The 20,228-nt window shown below is 38.5% G+C and overlaps 2 protein-coding genes across 2 annotated transcripts; both read left to right on the forward strand.

The window, feature by feature from the left end:
* Positions 1-10,444: 10,444 nt before the first annotated feature.
* LOC109174255 (zinc finger BED domain-containing protein RICESLEEPER 2-like) lies at positions 10,445-15,267 on the forward strand. Its single transcript, XM_019323501.1, has 4 exons — positions 10,445-11,729; positions 14,177-14,878; positions 14,980-15,028; positions 15,132-15,267. Exons 1-4 carry the CDS (start codon positions 10,445-10,447, stop codon positions 15,265-15,267), a joined length of 2,172 nt encoding a protein of 723 aa, XP_019179046.1.
* A 988-nt stretch (positions 15,268-16,255) lies between these two features.
* Positions 16,256-20,136, forward strand: LOC109173366 (double-stranded RNA-binding protein 2-like). The gene is made up of 3 exons (XM_019322603.1): positions 16,256-16,692; positions 18,433-18,652; positions 19,252-20,136. The coding sequence occupies exons 1-3, from the start codon at positions 16,450-16,452 to the stop codon at positions 19,956-19,958; spliced, it is 1,170 nt and encodes a 389-aa protein (XP_019178148.1). The 5' UTR covers positions 16,256-16,449; the 3' UTR covers positions 19,959-20,136.
* Positions 20,137-20,228: the final 92 nt, after the last annotated feature.

The following is a 20,228-nucleotide window of genomic DNA, read 5'->3' on the forward strand; positions in this document are numbered from 1 at the left end:
TTATGATCTCGTACAAGCATATTAACTTCCAATTCAGCATTTCTATGAACATATAGCAGTAAGTTCATATGCTATAGTTAGAGTGCATAAAACAATTTTAATTTTGGCACAAATGCATTCAATATATTATAATATAAAACTTTGCCTCAAGAGTGAACACAAATGAAATTGTCTAAACCATACTTCCATAGTCAGTAAAATGCCAAATCGGAACTAGAGGTAGATGCTTATACCTGACCGGCTTTAGAAGACATGATAGCAATTTCATAGTCTTGGCGGTATGAAGACTCCATGGTTGCACATCATAACATCAACCCGCCCAACTTCCTCCACAACCTTCTTAACGGCACATCGGCGCCCAAAGCTGCAACTTGGCAGCCGGTGGCGAACCAAATCTCGAGCTTGCTGGTGTTCCGAGTGAGGATGGATATTTGCCTGGAGCATCTCCTTCAAGACAAAAAGAATGAAAAATAAAAGAAGAAGAGAAAAGAAAATACTTGTTGGCTGGCAATGGGAAGATGAAGAGAGATCTGTTCACGCCGCCTCTGCTTCATGTTGCCGTTGCTAACATCGCCCTGCTCATGGCGCCGTCATCATCAACAGTTCATGCTTCGTCGTCATCAGATAGCGAGTCCAAGAGACTAGAGAGAAACGAGTAAGGACTAGGGTTTTTTTGGGAGGAGGCGCAAAGTTGAAAGGATAAGCTATCATCAATGTCTGGAAGGACGGAAATCTAGGGCTTTATAATTATTATTAATTTTTATTATTTTTTAAGACAACAAGCTATTGTTTTACACAAAACAGGCGCCTATTATAGGCGAAAATTTTAAAGTTGAACTTTTAGCAACTGTTGTATTAATAAATAGTTGTTATATGTTATGTAAACAATTACAAAAATGCCACCTTACAAGCTTTAGCAGTCCTTTTTCAAAGAACAGATGCTAATAGTCATATTTTTATTATCAGATCTCTACTAGTGTAATAAGCACGACGCTCTCCTTCATAAGTGCTTTGGTCTTCATAACTGTTAAGTACCTTGGCTCTACGCTTAATGCTTAGCTCCTGGTCGTTACTGTTTGACCGCCTTAATTGCCTTGATGTGTTCGTGTTGGCTCTAGTTGCATGTCCTATTATTTTGCTAAAGTATCACCACATATTTATTTACTAGTTTTTTTTTACGTGCTTTGCGCGAATGAGATAATGCCTAATGATTATTTTTAAATAAGTATTTCAAAGTATATCAATGCAATATTATATAGGAGATATTCATGCATAGGTAAATAAATGTTGAATTTGTTTATTTAAATTGGTAATTTAAAGTATATAAATGCAAGATAATATATGAGAAATTGATTATAATTGTCACTAAAATAAATATTTGCAACTTTGTAATAATTCTAGTCTAAATACTTAGTCTAAAAGCGATAGTCTAAATAAATAGTACTTTTGGTTTAAAATTTTCTAATTCTTCTTAATTTTCTTTTGGGTAGCATTGTCATTGTCTTCATCTTCAGTACATGTCCTTTTTTTTATTCTTTTTTTCTTTTTTATTGGTAGTGTGTCATGTGCAATTGGGTTACTGGTGGTAGCATAGAGGGATTCATCATGCAATGAGATTATGGTGTAGGAAGCTTTAGATTTGTCTTGCTGTGTATATGACTGAGATCTTAGTTGTACTATGAACTCTTTATTTTACAAGCATTTATTGATATTTGGTAGTGGTAGTTTTTCCCCTACATGTTTCATGTGTTGTGAGATGTGTGTCGTAGGTTATCATGTGAAAGTATTGAACAAAATATTAGTATTTATTATATTTGTATAAAATACTTGGTAAATAAATAAATAAATAAATAAATAAATAAATAAATATATATATATATATATATATATATATATATATATATATATATATATATATGTATATATATATATATATATATATATATATATATATATATATAGACACACACACACACACAACATATTTTGTATTATAACTTTGATATTTTTTTTTTTGAAAGCAAACTGTGCTATATTTAACCGAAATGAGCCGCAATAGAGTCTGGTGGGTGGTGATCCCAATACATAGTAGTAGAATGCTGGAAAGCAGTAGAAGCTAAAGTATGTGCTAAAACATTATCTGATCTAGAAATAAAACTGACTGAATAGTAATAAAAAAAAAAAAGATAATGATGCTCTGCAACTATCAATGGCATAGCTAATGTACGAACGAACTGTAGATGGTGGCGATGTGAGATATCGCTGAAGAATCTGGCAATCTGTGTAAAGCTCTACGGACCGCTCCCCCCGATCCTTTAACCATGACAAAATTTCCTTGCATGCAAAAGCTTCGGCCATTAGTGGTGATGAACAATCTACTAGTGGAGCACTGAAGGTGGAGATATATCTTCCATCCGAGTCGAGAAGGATGGCTCCTGCCGTCGCCTTGCCGGTAGTGTGGTGATAGCCTGCATCCATACGGCATAGCCTTGGCAGTGTGACACTCCTCGGCGTAGTGGCTATAGCGGGGTGGTGATTCGGTGGCGGCAAAGGAGCGGCCACAAGTTGCACATCCGGCTGGCGCATGGCAGTGGCGAGATGAGTTTGGTTCCAAGCCTGCATCGTTGCGGTTGCTACCGCAAACAGTTTCTTCGGTCGGGGGAGGCATGCGTCCCACACCGCTCCATTCCGCGCCCTTCAAATATGATATAGTATGGTTGCTGCATAGATAATTTCATTAGGTTCCAGAACATTCAATAGTTCATTAAACCATACATGAAAAATATTTGTGATAATATTTGACATTGGAAGATTGGATTGATTCCATATGGCTTTTGCATAATCACACAAGACCAAAGCATGCATAGTGTCTTCATATAGCAAACCACACATGGCACATAATGGGTCCACCTCTACTCTTTTTATAAGTTTCTAGTAGTGGGAAGAATATCACTAATGGCCCTCCATAGAAAAGTTTTTCGCTTGGGGGGATTTTCAGTTTCCACAGGGCGAGCCATTTATCAAAAGCCCCATTATTTTCCTCATAATTTCCAATAACCTGCATATAGCCACTTTTTACGGTATAGATTCCTTTTGTGTCCCATACCAATACCAAGTGTCTTCATAATCTGGGGATACAGGTATTTTCATAATGCGAGCCACATCAGCTTGCTCAAATAAATCTGTTAAAATGAAATAATCCCACGAGCGTGTATCCTGGTCAATTAGCCCCACCACTTTGGCATCTGTCAGTTGTGGAGGCATCTCAATTTGTACCATAGGTTCCTGCTCATCCTGCATCCAGGGATGAGTCCATATAAGTGTAGTTTCTCCATCCCCGATTCTTCGTCTAACCCCATTACAAATTAAACCCTTATCTGCCATGATACTCCGCCAACAAAAACTGGGGTTACCACCAAAGATTCTGGCTTAATAAGCATACGCCATGCCTGTTTTCCCAGCATAGCTAGATTAAAGGCACGCAGATCCTTGAAACCCAAACCCCCATATTTTTTCGGGATACATAACCTATCTCATGCTTTCCAGTGTATTCCACCATCCGTTCCTGAACCCCACCAGTATCGATTCATAGTTCGTTCAATTGTTGTGCAAACAGATACAGGTAGCAAAAAGACTCCCATTGAGAAAGTAGGCATAGCTTGTGCCACACTTTTCAATAGAATTTCCGTACCAGCCTGTGAAAGAAGCTTCTTATTCTAGGAACCTATTCTCTGTCTGGTTTTATCCTCAATATATGCGAAAGCTGCTTTCTTATTCCTTCCTATGAAAGATGGAAACCCCAAATATTTCCCAAAATTAGGAGCCTGGGCAACCTCTAGAATCTGTGCCACTTCCTCCCTGTCCTGGTACCCTGTATTTATACTATAGCAAATACTAGACTTGTGATAATTCACCACCTGTCCAGATAACTTCTCATACACAGTCAAACATCTTTTAATCTCAGTAGCTTCCTGCGAGTTGGCCTTAAAAAAAATAGGCTATCATCTGCAAAAAATAAGTGGGAAATAGGGGGTGCACCTCTAGCTACTCTACAACCATGGATGGCGCCACTTGCCTGTGCCTGTTGTAATAACAATGACAGTCCTTCTGCACAGATAATAAACAGATACGGGGACAACGGATCTCCCTGGCGCAGGCCACGGGTTGGCGCCACTGAGCTACTGCGGGAGCCATTTACCAAGAAACTATACAAAACAGTTGTCACACAGAGCATAATAAGTTCTACCCATCTGTTATCAAAACCTAGAGCTATCAACATATTACGCAAAAACGATCTTTCCATACGATCATAGGCCTTAGTCATATCCAATTTTAGTGCACCCCAGCCAACAGCCCCGCACTGTTTTCTATTCAAAAAATCACCCACCTCTGCTGCTACCAAGATATTATCTGTAATTAATCTATCAGGTATAAAGACACTCTATGAGTCAGATATAATCTCTCCCATGAGTGGTTTCATCCTATTAGACATCATCTTCGCCATAACTCTATAAATCACGTTACTCAAAGCAATAGGCCTTAAATCAGAAACTAGCTCAGGAGTATTTTTCTTAGGAATCAAAACAACATCCGTATCATTCAAACTAGGGGGAAGGCACAAGTATTCAAAGAATCTGTCACAAATTTCGAAACATCTACACCCACCACATCCCAAAAATGTTGATAGAACCCCGGGTTCATCCCATCAGGCCTAGGTGTTTTATCAAGGAACATTGAAAAAAGTGTTGCCTTAACCTCCTTTGCCACAAAAGGGCGTAGCAGAAACTCATTATGTGCATGTGTCACTCGCGGGGCAATATTTTCAAAGAAAGCAGACCCATTATCTGGATTGGTGGTGGTAAAAATATTCTCAAAATATCCCAGAATAACCTTTGTCATATCATCCCCTTCCACCCAATTCCCATCAGCATTCATAACTTTGATATTTAATTACAAGATAATGTAAAAAGAAGACATGGACAATGTAGTGAATATAATAAATTAATAAATTTGAAGGTAAGAGTAATTTAATAATGAAATTATATCTCTTTTTAAATTTTTTATAATGACTAATTTTTTAAAATAAAGGAATTATAGACATCTAATTCTAAATTAATTAAATGCATATGTATTATTTTTTGTTGTATCTAATAATTTATTTTTAATTTAATAAGAGTAATAAAGTGGTGTACATATTTTTCATCAACAATAATGAAATCATTGATTTTTTTTTTAATTTCCATTTGTTGTTGAGAGAAATTGTTTTGAGAGTTTTTTTTTTTTTTTTAAATGCAAGAAAATCAAATGATTTTTAAAGTTCCTGATTTATAATTTTTGATGCTCAACTTTGAATGCTATGTATTTAGTCAGGCTAATTATTTGACCAAAGTTTGTGTTAAATTTTATATTATATACAGAGTATTTTTTTAAATGCATTTTAACATATTCGTAATATATGTTTAACAATTATGTCAACTCTAATTGTGTAACACCCCAGATTTTCAAGACATTTAAAACTTATAAAATAAAGGTAATATCTCATTAAATCCCAAAACATAATACAAGTGTACGGGGTGCTATGCCACACCTGAGCTAGAGAACCCAGGTGCACAGGCTAACTAACTAATATCCTCAATAATGTAAATGCATAATATGGCACGCAGGCCGAAAAGGGAACTATCTACTTCTACGTTCCGAGTTCTAGCGCGCTCCAGTGACTTATTCTTCTGTGCCTGAAAGCCAAATATATCTGTTCAGCGAGAGATGCTGGTAACCCACTCCAACGCGTTGAAATACAATACATATAGAGACATATATAGATATACGAAAACCATTATGAGCATGAAGATATATCCTACGAACTCTAGCTTTAAAACCGGGAATGACTCGACAGATAAGGCTAGACACAAGCAACAGTTATAACGAGCATATGCAGTTCACAAAAGATAAGGCAGACAAGGCAAGCATAAACGATAATCATAACCCAACATGAACAATCCCCAATATAAATCCCATAGTCACATCCCCCAAGACACTCATAATCACAACTCATCCATATCACAACACATAACACACTTTGTTGGCGCCACAGGACCAATCGCATGCCCATACATGAGGGTCAGCGCATATAGCTCTGACACGGCCCCGCAACACCCTGCCCCGTATCGCAACACGGAGGGGTCGATCGCAACCGACCGATGAACCGCAGCTCATCATAGTGTTTGATCGCAACCAAACAGTGGACCGCAGCCCAAGAGAATGTCATCTGACCGCAGCCAGGAGAAAGGACGAACCACAGCTCGTATAGAAACGTTTGATCGCAACCAAACGGTGGACCGCAGCCCAAGAGTATCAATCTGACCGCAGCCAGCTTCTGAACCGCAGCTCAGGATAACCAATCCGATCGCAACCGAATTGGGGTAACACACACATAACACATAGCAAGCACATGCAACCCACATTACACATTAGGAAGGGAGAGAAAACGTATAACAAAACCTATGCGTGATCCATCACTCACTAAGAATAGTCCTAAGGGGTTCATACTTCTTCCACCTAGGTCAACGGGATACCAATTCCACTAGCATGCAATATAATAGACTCATAAACCTACGAACGGTACCCGAAACATCAAACTAGACATAGGCACGATAAACGGAGTCCGTTGGGACACCACGGGGAACGGGGAACATCAAACGGGGAAGCCGGGGTCCCAAGTGGGACGAATTTCCAGCGGGTAGCCGGTGGGTGGTGGGCTACCCGCCGGCTGCCCGCCGGATTCTACTGTTCCGGGCAGCGGGTCGCCGGCGGGCAGCTGCCCGCCCGCCGGCCACCCGCTGCCAGGCGGTGTTTCACGGCCATGGGTAGGTGGCGGGTCCCCTACCCCCCCCCCACCTACCCCCCACTGACTCTTTTCACACACTTTACGCCCCGCGAACCGTTATGGAACCCGAAACCATGCTTAGACACTTTACAACACAATTAACGACAACCCGTAGACAATTAACGAATCAAATACGAGGAACGAACGGCACATAACCTATCATGCTTTTCTAAGTATAATCAACACCCAAACATGCGGTTTCCCCACCCGATAATCCAAGAATAAGATCATACGATACAACCTAGGGTTCTAGTCACTTTTATATTAACAATAACACGGTTCGTCTTCTAATTGCAAGATTCGGTAAGAATAACACATAATCATCAAGATCATCACCCAATTATCAAGAACGACACATAATCATCAAGAACTCCATATAATCATCAAGAACATCATAACTATCAAGAATCTCTCAATATCAAGATTATCAAGATCCCCCATGGGATCATCACATCAATCATCAACAATAATCATCACAAGTCATTAATACACAATAATATGGGGAAACCCTAAGGGGGAAATCATAGCTATGAAAATAGGTTTTGTTGAGACATGGGTTACCTCTTAGCCTTAATTAATTCTTTGGCTATGAAGGATCTTTCTTTAAGCTTTCTTGCTTTCTTGATTTCTTCTAAGGGAATTCTTGGAGCTCTCCTGGGGTGGTGGGGCGTCCAGGCGTGTGGGGGTTCTAGGTGCTCCCTAAGTTCCCTATTTATAGATCCAAGGGTTTATTTAGTGTTTAATCCTATTGGGGTTAGGGGTTGGGTTTATATATTTGGGCCCATGGGCTATGGTGGCCTTTTTCCCTAATTAATCATTATAATTTATTCTTTCTCCTGGGTTATTAATTAATTAATTAATCAATTGGTTTTAGGATTCGTAACACGGGGTGTTACAAATTGGAATGAGGTTCGAACCTAAGACCTTTCTTATAGAAATTAATGAGTAAGTTAAGAATAATAAATAGTTAACGGTATATTCTGTTACTAAAGTTTATACTAACGAAATTTAAGGTTATTTAAGGGAAGAAAATAATGTAACAGAGGGTAAATAAAGAAAACCATTAAAAAAAATACTAAAATCAAAATGATATGAACCATTCATTTTAAGAAACAATTACACTACCATTTTTTTGTTCCCATTAAGGGCCTAACATTATTGGCACCAAAATTTTTTTTGTTCCCGTTAAGGGCCTAACATTATTGGCTCCGTTTTGATTTGTAGATAATAGTAACATTCTACTTTAACACCACTATATATATTTTTAGAATCATACTACAGAGACCAATTTCATTATGTGACAATATGTAATTAGTAATTGATTAATAAATAAATTCATTTTTTAAGCTCAATAAGTCAGTCAATTCATGGTAACTAATAAATAAATAAAAATTATTGTCTTGTAAAATGGTCAAACGAATTTTGGTGAAAAGATTTTATAGCTATAGCAATTTTCATGTTTTTAACAATGATTTCAACAAATATTTATTTGCCAATTTCAAACAAATATTCCTCTTGAGCATTAGAACACAAGGAAGTAGGTTGCTTCTTGAAGATTGTAGTTCATGGCATGAAGTATTTTGAAGGATGGATCTCTCAAAGACTTTTATCCCCCAGTCCCCAACCCACCCACACACAATTAAGTTAAAAGAGTCAAAAAGATTCTTACTTTCCATTATCCTCCTTTTGCACATTAACCAATTGGCTTATAGGCATATGGCCCTCACTTTCAACTACACCTCTTTTACTTTTTCATGATTATCCACTTATACACACTTGCACCTTCATTCCCACTTTTTGGCCACTTTTCAATGTAGAAGCCAGTCTTGACAGAAATTTTATATTAATGTGCGTATAATGTACAAACAAAAGTAGAAATTAAATCAGGAACTGAGAGAGAGAATCGTAATTTATCTCTTCGAATAACAGTTCAATAAGAATTTTAGAGGCCTAAAATTTGTCTTACACTCTTACATAAGTTGAGATATTTAATGTAATTTAAAAAAAAAAAGTGTAAACATTAATTTATAAACGTGTAGAAACAATAATGACTAGCATGACTCCAAATGGGGTGTGTGAGTAAGTAGAACACAATTTTCGTATTAAAAAGTTGATAAAATTTGATTAACTGATCTATGTTTGTATTTTGATTTATTTTAATTAATAAATTTTAACAATAGAAAAGTATTATTCATAAACAAACTGTTCCCGACGGGTCAAACCAACTGGAATTCATAAAATAAAATGATCAAATGCTGCCCTTAGACTATGCTTTCGTCTCATTGTCTTCCAGAAATGAGTAATTAATTTCTTCAACTTATAACATTTATTTTGTTCTAATGAATTAATTAACGGTTGATCTTTCTAAAGATATTTATAATTGTGCCCAAAATGGGTGACCGAGTTGGTGGAACATAATTTTCATATAAGAAAATTACGAGTTCAATTCATCTTAACACTCTCTCGGTCAAATCCGTCACACAATGTCTTCCTGGTACAATCTACATCTACCTCTTATGTGTGGTAATAGTTGCAGATTTTCATCGTCACAACAAAGACAAAATATTATAATTGTTAATGAATATTTAATTACATCAATCAACTAAACACAAAGACCATGTTTGGTAACATAGTTAGTTTATCCGCCAATTTTGACTTATTTGACCACTATTAACTGTTTGACTTAGTTAAACAATCGATATGAGTGTTTGATTAATTAGTTTTTTGTAACAACTTATTGCTTCAAAATGTTAAAATTCAAAAAACTACTTAAAATAGCTTTTTCAATCAGCTTTTTGAGAAAGTCATTTTGCATATAATCAACTATCAACTAACAGCTAATTTACCAAACACTTTTCTACAATCAGTTAATGATATCAACTAGTCAAAAAAACAAAAAAAAAAAAGAGAAAAACTATAATTAAAAATTTGTACATGCATTTACATTTCTTACATAATTGTATTATAATGATAGGTTAATCAATCAACAAGTTATTAATGGATATACAAAAATTATAACTAATAACTATAAGGGACAAATTGGCCACTGAACGTAATGCGAAAGTTCAATCAGGTCACTAGACTTAAAAAACGTGCAATTATTCCACTCAACGCTCCAAATGCCTTTAATTTCACCTAGTAGCCGGTTCCCAACCCTTTCTTCCGGTTAATTGCTGACTTGGATGATTACATGGCAACATTTATTCTTTTCTTTTAATTTCCTTTGTGTTTGTTGCTTCCAGCGTGTAAGAACAAACCTCTGACATTTTCTTCTTCGATTTCTCTTCAATTTCTCAAGCATCAGCACAACCATGGTGCAAACCCGGGAAGGAGCCCTTGGTTAGGGTTACTTGAGAGGCGAAGGTGGTGAGGGAGATGGGGTCGTAGGTGTAGATCAATTTCTTGTTAGGGTTTTTGGCAGAGAGGGTTTGGTTGAGCTTGGCAGTGAGGTGGGAGGGTGGGTGGTGGTGAGGTTGACTTGGGAGATCTTGAGGGTTCGTAAACCTTTTTTTGACTCTGCTTCTGTTAATTTCATCTTGATATCAACTATTAGAACCAATCATGGCTGAGAGAGGAGGCTTTGGCCGTGGTTTTGGAGGGCGCAGGCCAGGCATGGTGGAGACCGCGGAGGTCGCGAAAGGGGTGGCCGTCGTCAATGATTCCGATGCGGAGAGGGTTTTGTGGTTTTGTAGTCGAAATGGGACTTCTTCTCTCAGACTTCATGTGGTAAACTGCCTTAAAAATCCTCACTCTAAGGATACAAGGCAGTCCTTGCTTACTTTCCAACGTGAACCTTCTTCTGCTGAAACTGAAAGTAGTGAAGGATCAGAAGGGGTGTTAGGTACTTGGGTATTTGACCAAGACTTGATAAGGAGAGCCTTAGCTGAGATGATTATTCTGGATGAATTGCCTTTTAGGATAGTTGAGGGACAGGGGTTTAGAAAGTTTGTGTTTGTTTGCTGTCCTAGGTTTAAAATCCCTTCAACATGGACTATCAGTAGGGACATTTTTAAGATTTTTTCTGATGAGAGGCTCAACTTGAAGAAGTTCTTTAGGACTAGTACTCAGAGGGTTAGTATCACAACTGATACATGGACCTCAGTCCAGAGAATAAACTACATGTGCATAACTGCACATTTCATTGACAGTGAGTGGAAGCTCCAAAAGAAAATCATTTCATTTGTTCCTATCTATTCCCACAAGGGTGAAAGTATTGCAAAGGCTTTAGAAAGTTGTCTTATGGACTGGGGTCTAAAATTAGTTTTCAGTGTCACAGTTGATAATGCTTCTAGCAATGATACTGCCCTAGGATTCTTAAAGAAAATGTTTGTGTCATGGGGTTGTACTGCTGTTAGGAGTAAGTACTTGCACATGAGGTGCATTGCTCACATCCTTAACTTGGTGGTACAGGATGGGTTGAAAGAATCTGATAGTGCTGTTAAAAAAGTGAGGGATTCGGTTAGGTATGTGAGAAGCTCACCTACTAGGCTTCAAAGGTTTAGGGAGCTAGTTGATGTAATGGGGGTGGAAGCCAAGAAGTCTTTGTGTCTTGATGTTCCTACAATGTGGAACTCCACCTATATGATGCTCAGTGCTGCTTTGTTGTATGAGAAAGTCTTTGAAGAGTATGCAAGCTCAGACAGTGGATTTAAATCTGATTTGGGTGAGAATAATATACCTAACTTCATGGATTGGGAAACCATTTCTGGTTTGGTACAGATTCTAAAATCTTTTTATGAAATGACTGTTAGAATTTCTGGTTCACTGTATGTGACTTCTAATACTTTTTTCTCTGTGATTTCTGATCTGTCTTGCTTGTTAAGTAATATGGTGGAAGCTGATGGCAGTGTTAATGTTAATGTGACACCTCGAAATCCAAATTCAATTAAGGGATTAATTAAGTAATTAATCCTATTTCAATTTGTAATTTAATTTCTTAAATTCCTGAAATTTAATAGTTGGGGACTAGTAATTGACTAGTCAACCCCAAAGTCAAAGTTGTACCTTGAGCTTTGTAAGGAGTTCCCTTGTTCCTTACACTTCCTTATGTTAGTAAGGGTATTCTTGACCTTTCACTTGGTGTTAGTATTGTAACCTAACCTAGTAGACCACCTTCATTCTTTCCTTACACTTTCTAAAAATCTAGCTCCACCTTCTCTCTAAAAAGTTGGGTAGCTTTTCTTCCAAGCCAAGTTGGAGCCTTGCCAAAACTTCAAGAGTTGCTTCCAAGATTCAACCTTTCATATATTTGGGCATCTAGGAGGGTAAGATCTAAGTTCATCTTGTGTTTTTGGTTTTATCTTAGGTGTCTTTTCTTAAAGATAGGATCTTTATGATCTTTTGGTATGTTCTTGAAGTGGGTTTGGAAGGTGAGCCTTGAGAGGAGTTTGTTGAGGTGTAAAGTGAAGTCTTTAGTCTACAAGAGGTAACCCATGCTCTACAAAATCTATTTTGCTTACCTATGTGAATATTTCTTAGATTCTACATGTGTTTTGCTATGAAATGTGAGTGTTTATGCATTGTCTTGTGAAAATGCATATCTAGAGCTTGTGTTTAGGGTTCATTTGTGCCATTGCTTGGCATTTCCTTTGATTCAAGTCATTTTGTTGTATTTGGTGAGATTTGGCATGTTTTGGACTTGAATTTGGGCTTGGAGTTGAAAATCCCCGAAGGGATTTGTTTGTGGTACAGGGGTGTACCCGCGGGCGGAACGGCGGGTAGGGGTCCAACCCGTCGCCCACCCGCGGGGTACACATTTTGGGTAGCCAGTACCCGTGGGCGGAACCGCGGGTAGAGGCCTACCCGCGGGCCTACCCGCGGGTACGTGTGGTGATGTTGTTGGGGATTTGTTCCCCGTGATTCTTTTGACTTGGTATTTGGTTTTTTGACTTCCCGGTGTTCTTTTGTGGAACTATTTGAGTGTCTTCTTGATGTTTCGTATGTCTAGAACTATATGGTAGGATTCCATGTAGGTTTTGGTGTCTTGGATCGTGCTAAGTGTTCAACATTGTGTTTCGTAGAACCGTGATGAGTTTTGTGTGTTCTTCGGAACTACGTTTGGTTTATCCGTTTGATAAGCATGCTAGTTCGGTGTTTAAATGCTAGCGTGTGAGTTGTTTGTACCTTCCTATTGGTTGATGATAACTTGTGTTATTCATCGTTGTTGTTGTTGTTGGACTGTGATCCATTCCTTGATTGAGTATGGTTTCATATCTTCGTTGTGATCCGTTGATTGATTCCTGTTGAGGTGTGATGTGTGCGTGGCTTTACCTGGATTGCACGATTAGTGGTATGGGACACTAGTCACCAAGGTATTGCAGCGGTCCTTGTGGTGGTCGTGACGTGATTATGGAGTTGTGACCTTTGTGTAAGGTTCACGTGATTCTTGGGTGCCATGTGTTGCCGTGTGTGTGTACGGTACCCTCGTGTACTATGAAATTGGTGGTTTTGTTGGTGGTTTGTTGGTGGGGGACGACGGTCCCAGGAGGGAAAAGGTTGGACTAAGAAGTACAGGGGTCCTGGAGGTAATGGTTGGAAGAAGATATAAGGTTGGGGGTAGCCATAAGGTTGGAACCGAGCATAAGGAAGGCATATCAACTCGTGATGGGTGATGTCACGAGGGCTTGTGTAGCCGTTGTTGTGAATTCTCTTCTTGTGACGTGTGTAGTCACATGGGCAAGTGTTGCCTTGACATGTGTTGCCGTGGGTGAGTCTTATTCCTTTGCGTTATGCATGTCGGGTTTTGGATCTATTGTGTGATGATAGATCATACCTTGAGAGTTCTTGTGAGTCGTGTTGTTCTTTGTGGTCTTGGGATGTGTTCCCGTGTTCTTGTTGAGAGTGTTGAGTCTTGTGTTGACTATTACTCTTGGTTTTGTACTTATATATATGTATTCCGTTTCGAAAATGGCTTTACAACTTATATCTTATCTATGTATGATATTTCACATGTATTGGTGGGTTACCAGCATTATTCGCTCACCGGGCGTCGTCCCATGTTTTATTGTGTTCTTTCAGGTGATGCCTAGACGAGTGCGCGGTCTAGTGCTTGCTAGTATAGCTTCTCCCTTTCGTTTTGTGGCCTGTGTGCCAGCTTAGATATAGAACTTTGAGACAATGGGTTTAGATGTAAACATTGCAGATGTTGCCGGTGCGTTCATCCTTTTGGTGAACGTGGCATAACACCCTGTGTTCCGGATTATGTCTATCTATCTATCTTTCAGTCTTCCGCTGTGTTTGTTGTTTAGTTCAGTTATCTGCATGTTTAAGGCTTTTAAATAGCATGTTTTTAAGGGGGTGTTACAGTTAAACTGATGGGTACAAATATGAGGGCAAAGTTTGATAAGTATTGGGGTGAGCCTGAAAAAATGAACTTTCTCATATTCTATGCAAATATCTTAGACCCCAAGGACAAAATAGAATATATGCCCATTCAGTTTACCCAGTTATATGGTGAGGGCAAAGGTAAAACAATGTTTGATAAGGTTGTTGTTGGCCTTAAGGAGTTATTTCAAGATTATGTGTCCTGTTTTCCTGTCCAGTCTGTTCCTGAAAATTCTGCCAAATCAGCCCCTTCAGTTATAATTTCTGATTGTGTTTCTGTTGGGAAACCTCAAGCATCATTGAAATCCCAGATTAAGAAACAAAAATTGGGTACTGGTGATTTGTCAATGAAAAAAATTGAGTTGGAGGTGTATTTGTCTGAGGTCATTGTGGATGATGAGGATTCTTTTGACCTTCTAAGATGGTGGAAGCTGAATTCTGATAGGTTCCCTGTGTTATCTAAAATGGCAAAGGATGTACTTGCTGTTCCAATCTCTACTGTTGCATCTGAATCAGCATTCAGTACCAGTGGGAGAGTACTAGATGCCTTTAGGAGTTCCCTAACTCCTAAGATTGTTGAGGCACTTGTGTGCGCACAGGATTGGTTGAGGTTAGCCAATCAACCAATCTCTGTTGAAGAAAATATTGAAGATGTTGAAAGGATTGAGAAAGGTAAATCTCTAAAATTTACATTTTAACTTAGAATTTATAACTATTTATTATAAATTAATACTTCTTTTAATTATACTTGTGTTTTTTTTTTCTTTTTGCAGAGTTGTGCAGCACATCCACACTGGAGTTGGATTATTGCCTACAATACCTGTATGGTTATATACTTATAACTTTTATTCCATAAAGCATTTCTGTATTTATTTTGATATTTGATCAATGATTATTATATGATATCTCTGTATGACTGCATTAGTGTTACAATGTATGTGTATCAAATATCAATGTCCCTCAGGCCCTCATTCCTTGGCTGGGCAATGGAATTGGAAAGTGTTCAATGGCTTGGTGACATTTTAAATGTTGCTGCCATCGAGCATTTGGCACCTGAATGATGAATGGTGTCTGGTAAAGTGGTAATGTATATGGCTTCACTTCTCTCAAGTCTCCATATCTCTGTTATTGACTTATTGTTAATTACTTAATTGTCTTTGGCCCCTTGTGCAATGATGATGCTTCCACCATGTTTTCTGAATATATAGAATTGGGTTTGGCATGTTGCCTATGTAGTGTGGTGTTTTGTGCCATACTCATATTGAGCAATTTCCCCCAATCCTTGGTTGATCTGGAAAAATAGCAATCTGAGCACTCTAAAATTTACATTCATAACTCATTCATGTTCAATTGTTTAAACTTTAAAGTTTATATATTTTAAAGCTTATAAAAGTTTTGTGTTTTTACTTATTAGGAAGAGAAATAGCCAAATAGGTTATTATCATATTATTAGGGTCTACTGGTATTCTTTTTGCTGAATGCTGAGTTGCTGACTGCTGACTGCTGACTGCTGATGCTTGGTGGCTTGGACATTGGACTTTCAAGTTTTGGAGGCTTCAATTAAAGCTTAATTGCTTACTGCTTAATGTCTGAACTTCAGTGTTTTTGTATTTTTGTATGCTTAATTCTTAGTTAGTTAGTCTGTAATCAGTAAATGCTTATGAGTTATGAATGTAAATTTTAATTTGTAAGTTGAAACTGTGAACTTGTGAAGTGTCTTACACTTTTACTACTTAAGTAGTTCTGTATTTTAGACTACTTAAGTGGTTAACTATTAAAAATCAATTCTTTTTATTAAATAAATTTATTATTTTTGCACTTACAGTTTTATCATCAATAACCGATATATCTGACGGTTGAGTCGGATATTCGAACGATAATTTGGAACAATATCCGACAAAATTAGGTGGGAAAATAAACAATTAGGTGCTAGATTAGGGTATGCGCCGATCATATTAACCCTCCGCGAACCCGAACCGTCCGAACCCATCTGTTGCACAAGCCTACTAATTTGACCATTATTCCAATATTTTAAAATCAGTAGTAAACACCAACTGCAACCCAACGCCTATTTTCTCTTTCTCCCTCTCTCTCTCTCTCCCTCTCTCTCTCTGCTCTCTCTCTCAACGATGTTTCGCAGCCTCCTTCATCCTCCGCCACCCGTCTGAAAACGCTCATCGGCAAACGCTCTGATTCCGATCCGATCACTCGTTTACCGTCCCGCTTGCTCGGAGAAAAAGAAAATGTATAAGAACCAGCTGCAAGAGCTGGCGCAGAGGAGCTGCTTCAACTTGCCCTCCTACATCTGCATACGGGAAGGTCCAGACCACGCGCCGCGCTTCAAGGCCGTCGTTAACTTCAACGGCGAGGCCTTCGAGAGCCCCAACTACTGCTCCACTCTTCGCCAAGCCGAGCACGCCGCCGCCGAGGTCGCCCTCGACTCCCTCTCCCACCGCGGCTCCCACTCCCTCGCCGCCCGGATCATCGTAAGCCCCTCTTTTACTATCTTCCAGCTCTCCAAAATGCTTCCCAATCCAAATGTTACAGTAATTTATAACTTCATTTTTATTTTTATTTATTTTTTAAACATTAATATCAATGCGTAGAAACGGCTTATCGTTCTAGATATCTGGAAACCTGTCTGGAAGCCGCAAGTTTAAATTTAGTTAATGTGTGCAAAACAAAAATAAATAAATAAACAAAAAGCTCCTTTCCTTCTTGTTGACTTATTGATTTTCCGGCGATATTGACGGTGCTATCGTGCACCGGCGGGGAGTTATTCACCGATTTTAAGCTGCCGTTGGGTTTTGCATTTTCATTCTTTCCATTCTCTGCACCAGAATTGATGATCAGTTCTGAGGTTTGGTGGTGGAACTTTAATGGAGGCTGGAAATTACCAAAATAGCCTCGTGCTAGCTTTCCTCTACTAACTGTAATGCCATGGAATTTTCAGAAAAGTTTGGTGTAAATTGGGATACAGTATAACTGTCGAAGTTTACTGACAATGACCATATATATATATATATATATATATATATATATATATATATATATCATATGCTTAACATTTGTTTTTAGTTTTCTTGTAATATTACACTATGTTGCAGCAAGTTCATGTTATGAAGGGTATTTCTGTAATATAAGCATATAAATTTGGGGTATTTTCTTTGAAAGAATTGAATATATTTATGAAAATTGAGGAATAATTTCATGGCACGCGGATTCAGTCTCTGGAGGACCACAATAAATAAACCCAGAAATGTTGATAAGATAATGAGACCAGTCAAAGTATGAGTAATTTGGCAGTATGAGCATTGGGTTTAAATGAATAATGAATACATGTTATGACTTCTGTGCTGTGTTTATACATGATAATGACAGCAATTAGGATTACTAACTCCCTTAGTCGTTTATTGGCATAAATAATATGTTGAAATGGGTATGAATGCATTGAAAAGTGAGGGTTAGTCCTACCTAACTGAATAAAATAGGGAGTTAAAGAAATGTATTTGATTCAAGGAGGGCAGAGGGCATCAGTTTGGCACATGCTGCTGAACTGTTGAAGGCTGTTTTTTCGCCCCGCATTAAATTGGGGGTAGTGAATTTTATTCAGCAAATGACAAAGACGGATCAAGGACATTATTGACTTTGCTAGGATGCACAGTTCTTGGTTCGAACAAGCAATTTAAGATTGAGGGGGTGAGCATGGCCTGTGTAGGCATTCAGCATTAAATAAGGTGTTTTGTGGGTTTTTATGACAAGGGAAAGGCTCAGTATGGTGCTTCTGGGTAGTGTATCTAGATTGAATTTCGCATTTATGGTCTTGTCTCCCTCGGTTTTATTTCGTTTCTCCTATTGAGATGTAACTGCATGTGCCTGTCGTCTTCCTTGCTTACTGCTTAGTGCAGACGGAATAGTACAGCAGTATATGGAACCAAAAGAACCGGTTCTAGCTTTTGTATTTTAATAAAATGATGCGTTATGGCAAAGTCGAGCTAATTGGTCAATGATCCGTTCATGGAACCTCTGTAGTCTGTAGATGCATAGATACAGTGTTGTGTGCTGGGTCTGATATTTCTAATTGTTAACTCGACTTGATATATGAACAAAGTACTGATGCTATTCGTTGTTATAAACACTTGATACATGTTTATGGAAGGTGACTGGTTTCAGAAAGGATCATTGGAAGTTATTTTTATTTGGTTGATTGTGTGAACAACTTGTAGGACGAAACAGGAGTGTATAAAAACCTTTTACAAGAGATTGCACAGAGAGTTGGATCTCCTTTGCCTCAGTATACGACATTTAGGTCTGGCCTCGGGCACCAACCTGTCTTCACAGGAACAGTGGAACTTGCTGGAATCACGTTTACTGGGGAACCAGCCAAGAACAAAAAGCAAGCCGAGAAAAATGCTGCATTGGCTGCTTGGTCGTCTTTGAAACAATGTGAGTTCCCTACTCTTGAAAATTTTTAAACAATGCGAATGCTCTGCCATAGTTTTTGCAAATTATATTTTCATTTATATGCCACTGAGAAATGTAGAAACATCCTCACACGTTTTGACTACTACACATCCTGAACTTATTATAGCAGGTCATGCTTCAATCACATGTATTATGATACAAGATCTTTTAATTCATCTGTTCTTATTATAACAGTTCGTCGTGTATCTGTATCACTTACCTAATTTACAGATAGAATCCCACTCTATGTGCTTCCCATTTAATTCTAGAGTAGGATGGAAAAGCATTATAAATGCAGGAATGGAAAAGCAGCCCAAATTTGAAGCCAATCTTCAGTGCAATGCATTAATGAGTTATCCATGCTTCTAAATTTTTACATTTCATTGATGTTACTCACTCCTAGTAGATCAAATGCTCTTCCCAATTTGACCTTTTTGACCTTCAATGAACTGTTACTGCTACTTTTAGTAAAATCGGTTTTTGTTCTTTTTTGGAATTTATCTCTTTGCTGCCAACATGATGTCCTTGTCAGAATTGATAAGCACTGTGTTTTTTTAAAAGAATAATTTTTAATCTCACAGTGGCAAAGCAAGATGCCAGTTTATCGTCTGAGCCAGAGAACACTGACGAGCAGGAGCAGATCAGGATAGCAAGGGCATTATTGAACTACTGTTTGAAGGAAAAGATAGACAAGGCTAAATCCAGCAATGGTTCAATTCCATTCCAGAAGTTTACCATCCCCACCCCTCGACCTTTAAGCCCACAGCGTCCACTAGCATCCACGTCTAAAATCCTTCCTTTAATTTGCCCGAAAACCAGTCCTAGGTACAGAACATCAACAACAACAGCCCATGATAGGGCCGCTCCACAGCCTCTGCCACAATCCCCAGCTCCTGCATCAGAGGGCCGCTCCATTTGCTCCCAGAAATATCCTACAGCAGGTGCAGCTCCTTATGTTCCCGTTAGGCCATATAGGATGCCTTACTGTGGTATTGCTCCACCTGTTACAATAAGAACTGCTGTTCCAGTTTTCTCAGCACCTACACTTCCTCCACGCTCTGTGCACTCACCTCAAGTGATGCGCACTGCACAGCCTGTTCGAGTTGCCCCACCCGTCTCTGTCAGGCAGGCAATCCCTGTGTTTGCTGCCCCACCTGCCCCAAAGGAAGCTGTTTCAAGTACTCCAAAAGCTTCACTCTCTGTAGCTCCCGAATCTGCAAACAAGTCCCAATGCACCGAGGTTGATGAATCAACAGCAGTGAAGTGCTTGGAGCAACTCCAATTATAATGGTTGCCGTAGTCTACCCATGTTAAAATTTTTGTGTTTTAGTCTTCTGGTCCTATGTTATAATATCTCAGTCCCCCTTTCCCCCCTCTGTCAATTCTGTGTCTTCCTGTAAACTTACATATAATGCAGGTTACTTTAGTATAACTTAGTATTGGATGACATGATATCAAACTTTTGCAATTCGACAGGTAGTTGGTCTTCCTGTAAACTAGCTAAGTTGGTGGTTGACTTAAACATTACAAGATTTCAAGTTCGACTCTTAACGGAGTG

The sequence above is a fragment of the Ipomoea nil genome, unplaced genomic scaffold (genome assembly GCF_001879475.1).
Source record: "Ipomoea nil cultivar Tokyo-kokei standard unplaced genomic scaffold, Asagao_1.1 scaffold0146, whole genome shotgun sequence".
Taxonomy (NCBI): Eukaryota; Viridiplantae; Streptophyta; class Magnoliopsida; order Solanales; family Convolvulaceae; genus Ipomoea; species Ipomoea nil.

What these genes read in the sequence shown, in the direction of transcription:
- LOC109174255 (XM_019323501.1), top strand. Translation starts at nt 10,445, where the DNA reads ATGGCTGAGAGAGGAGGCTTTGGCCGTGGTTTTGGAGGGCGCAGGCCA. An exon ending in TATGGTGGAAGCTGATGGCA is followed by an intron (nt 11,730 to 14,176) that starts GTGTTAATGTTA and finishes CATGTTTTTAAG; the next exon opens with GGGGTGTTACAGTTAAACTG. An exon ending in GATTATTGCCTACAATACCT is followed by an intron (nt 15,029 to 15,131) that starts GTATGGTTATAT and finishes TGACTGCATTAG; the next exon opens with TGTTACAATGTATGTGTATC.
- LOC109173366 (XM_019322603.1), top strand. Translation starts at nt 16,450, where the DNA reads ATGTATAAGAACCAGCTGCAAGAGCTGGCGCAGAGGAGCTGCTTCAAC. An exon ending in CCCTCGCCGCCCGGATCATC is followed by an intron (nt 16,693 to 18,432) that starts GTAAGCCCCTCT and finishes AACAACTTGTAG; the next exon opens with GACGAAACAGGAGTGTATAA. An exon ending in TTGGTCGTCTTTGAAACAAT is followed by an intron (nt 18,653 to 19,251) that starts GTGAGTTCCCTA and finishes TTAATCTCACAG; the next exon opens with TGGCAAAGCAAGATGCCAGT.